Source organism: Sorex araneus, chromosome 9, assembly GCF_027595985.1.
Source record: "Sorex araneus isolate mSorAra2 chromosome 9, mSorAra2.pri, whole genome shotgun sequence".
NCBI classification, from domain to species: domain Eukaryota; kingdom Metazoa; phylum Chordata; class Mammalia; order Eulipotyphla; family Soricidae; genus Sorex; species Sorex araneus.
In genome coordinates, this window is record NC_073310.1 from 45,191,303 (window position 1) to 45,194,307 (window position 3,005).

At 59.8% G+C, this 3,005-nt stretch overlaps 1 protein-coding gene across 1 annotated transcript; it reads right to left on the bottom strand.

The window, feature by feature from the left end:
• Nucleotides 1-240: 240 nt before the first annotated feature.
• CCDC185 (coiled-coil domain containing 185) lies at nucleotides 241-2,229 on the bottom strand. The gene is made up of 2 exons (XM_004605510.2): nucleotides 1,171-2,229; nucleotides 241-1,035 (listed from the first exon to the last, which is right to left on the bottom strand). Exons 1-2 carry the CDS (start codon nucleotides 2,227-2,229, stop codon nucleotides 241-243), a joined length of 1,854 nt encoding a protein of 617 aa, XP_004605567.2.
• Nucleotides 2,230-3,005: the final 776 nt, after the last annotated feature.

The window sequence follows — 3,005 nt, forward strand, 5'->3', positions numbered from 1 at the left end:
TGTATAAATAAAAGTTTACCAAGGCAAATCATTTTCATCAAACTACCAGTGTTCCCTCCCCAACTCTCTCATCCATCCAAGCAAATCGATAAACTAGTTCATGAGAGGAAATTGCAGCGATTTTATATATATATATATTTTGAAAAATCAATGCTCAATTATAATCAGATTATAAAATGAATCACCCTGCCACATCTCTTTCTGGCTGTTTGCACGGGGAGCTATTTGTCACCCGGCTTCTCAGTAGTCTCCCTGCTGACAGGCACAAAGCTGTGTTTCCTGCACCAGCGGGTTCAAGGAGCTGCAGCTGCGAGTGGGGATGCCCAGATCTCTCCTCAGAGTGCGCCCGCTCTTCCGCAGCTGTTCAAAGGCGGCTTCTTTCTGTCGCGAGATCTGCTCCATCTTCTGCTCCTTTTTCCGAATGGCTTCTTTGATGCCCTCAATGTGGCACTTCTCCTCCTTCTCGGCTTTCAGCTTCAGGATGTGGTGGTTCTTCTCCCGCAGGATGTTGAGCTCACGAATATGCTGCGCCTTGTCCTGGATGTTTCTGTGCACCGTGCTCCGGGCCCTGTGGATCTTCTGGTTGGCCAGCTCCACCAGCAGCTGCTTGTGCACCTTCTTCAGCTCCTCAAACTCCTCTGCGCGACTCTTGACCTGCTGGAACTGCTCCTCCTCCTTCTGGACCTTTTCCCGTAGCTCTCGCTGACGCTCCTTCAGCAAGCCCCGCTGGAGGTCTTGGGACCGCTGGCAACTCTGCTCCAGAGATAGCTTCCTGAGCACCTCCTCGGCCTTGGCCTGGCAGTCCATGAGGACCTTCCGAGCCTGGTAATTGACTAGGGAGCTCAAGTTGGCTTCCTGTACCTTCTTCTGACCCTCCAAGGTATACAGGTGTTTCTTGTGGCTGGCCCGTTCTAGCCGCCTCTGTAGCTGCAGGTGACTGTGCTCGCGCACGCCCTGCAGCATCCTCTCATGCTCCTGCAAGCGCTGCTCTTGGCATAACTTCCGGTGCTCAGCCTGGATGCGGTTCCTCTGCAGCTTCTCCAGGTGTTGGTTCACCAGATCCTGAGCGCTGGTCCTGCCCAATTTCTCGTGGCGCGGCTTCAGCAGATCCTGGGAGCTGGTCCTGCCCAGTTTCTCGTGGCGCGGCTTGTGCAGTTCCTGGGCGCTGGCCCTCTCCAGCTTCTCCTGGTGCTGGTTCTCCAGTTGCGAGGTCCATGGTTCCTCTGGCTGGAGCCTGTTCTTCTTGCTGCTGCCTTGGCGCCGGACACGCGGCTCGCGCTTCAGCCGAGCCCTGCGCGGCTCCTTCTCATGCTTCCATTGCTCCTGGCTCTGCTGCAGCAGCAGGCGACGCTCCTTCTCCAGGGTCCTCTGGACCTGGTGGTCGGAAGCCTTCAGCTCCTCCCAGGCAACCGCCGCCTGCCGCTGCAGCTCGCGCATCCTCTGGGCCTTCTTGAGCCGGCTGAGCACCAGGGCCACAATCTTCTCGTCCCTAGAGGACACGATGGCCTCCTCCAACTGATTCTTGAGGATCTGGGTGTCCTTGCTGGAGAATGAGTGCTGGGAGTACTGGCTGCCTACTGACCCCACCGGGTCTGCGCCGTCTTTTTTGGGGGGATACACGCAAGCGGAGTGTATCCCGCACTCGTGGGAGAGCGCGGAAGACTTGTCGGTGAGAATCGAGGTGAGGGACCAGCGTCCCAGGCCTCTGCAGACGTGCACCGCCCACTGATCCCCATCTGGCGTTTTTCCTGCCCCCAAGTCGTCCATTAAGGACGTGTAAGAGCCTGCGGGGTCCGGCGACGGCGAGGGCGACTCTTCGGGGCCCTGACGGTAGTGCGGGCAGTGCAGGTTGTCCTGCACCGGCCGCGGCGGCTTGATCCTCGCCTCCCCCCAAGCCTCTTCCAGGCGCCGGCTGCCCGCGCGGTGCTTCCTGGCGCGCTCGGCCGGCGGCCTCCGGGACAAGTCGGTCAGGCTGCGGCTCTCCCGGGGCGAGTCGAGGTAGCGGCGGCGCCGCCGAGGCCGCGGGGTGGCTGGCGAGCGGCGCCGGGCAGCCCAGGGCGCGGCCGCCTCGCTCTCGTCCGCTCGGGTCCTGGTCCAGCTGCTCAGCGCCGGCTCCAAGGGCGCCCCGGGCGCGCTGGGCCGAGCCGACGACGAGCGCAACCTGCGGCGCGGCGGCTCCCGGAGCTCCCTGCACGCCGGCGGCGGGGACAAGCGGCCGAAGCCGTCCATGCCTCCTCGGGGTGCGCGCAGCTCCTGAGCTATGCCTCCCCCGGGGGTCTCCGTGGGGTGCCCGAGACACCCACCCCGCCCTCCGATCCCCGGCTCCGGATCGCCTGTGACGCTCAGACCACTTCACAATGCGCCTACAGCCACCTGGTTCCCGCAGCCGCTCCGGGGTGGGGGTTGGGGTGAGGCTAGGGTGGAACAGGTCCCAGGGTCCGGGGGCTGCAGGGATTCGAGGGTCACCCTTAAAGGTGACCTTTAAAGGGTTTGAAGCAAGGATTGGAACGCGCGTCTTACGTGTGTACCTGGAAGGAACAGAATTTTTAAAGATCCCGAGTGAGAGTTTCAAGCCTAGAATGGAACAGGGGTGCGGGGATGTGTGGCGGGGAGGGAAACTCGGGGCTCAGTGGCTGGGAGAGTCCTCGGAGTCACCCCTACCTGTGCAGATCAGAGTCCGACGTACCAACCGTGCGCATTAATACCAGGCGCCCCCTTTCTTGCTATTTGTTTTCAAGTTAACTGAGGTAATATGTGTCTTGATGTTTACTTAAAAAAAAAAAACACGTTTTAAGGGAGCGATAATCGATAGTCCAGAGAGTACGGCTCCATGCCCACATTCCATATGGCTCCCCCAGCACCGTCAGGGGTGATTCCTGAGCAGAGCTGGGAGTAACCACTGGCCATCACCGGTGTGGTTTAAAAGAATAATTATTCTTTTAAATGAAAGCCACACTTCATCTTTGTTCTTTTGGGGGTCACACCCGGCGGTGCACAGAGCTGAC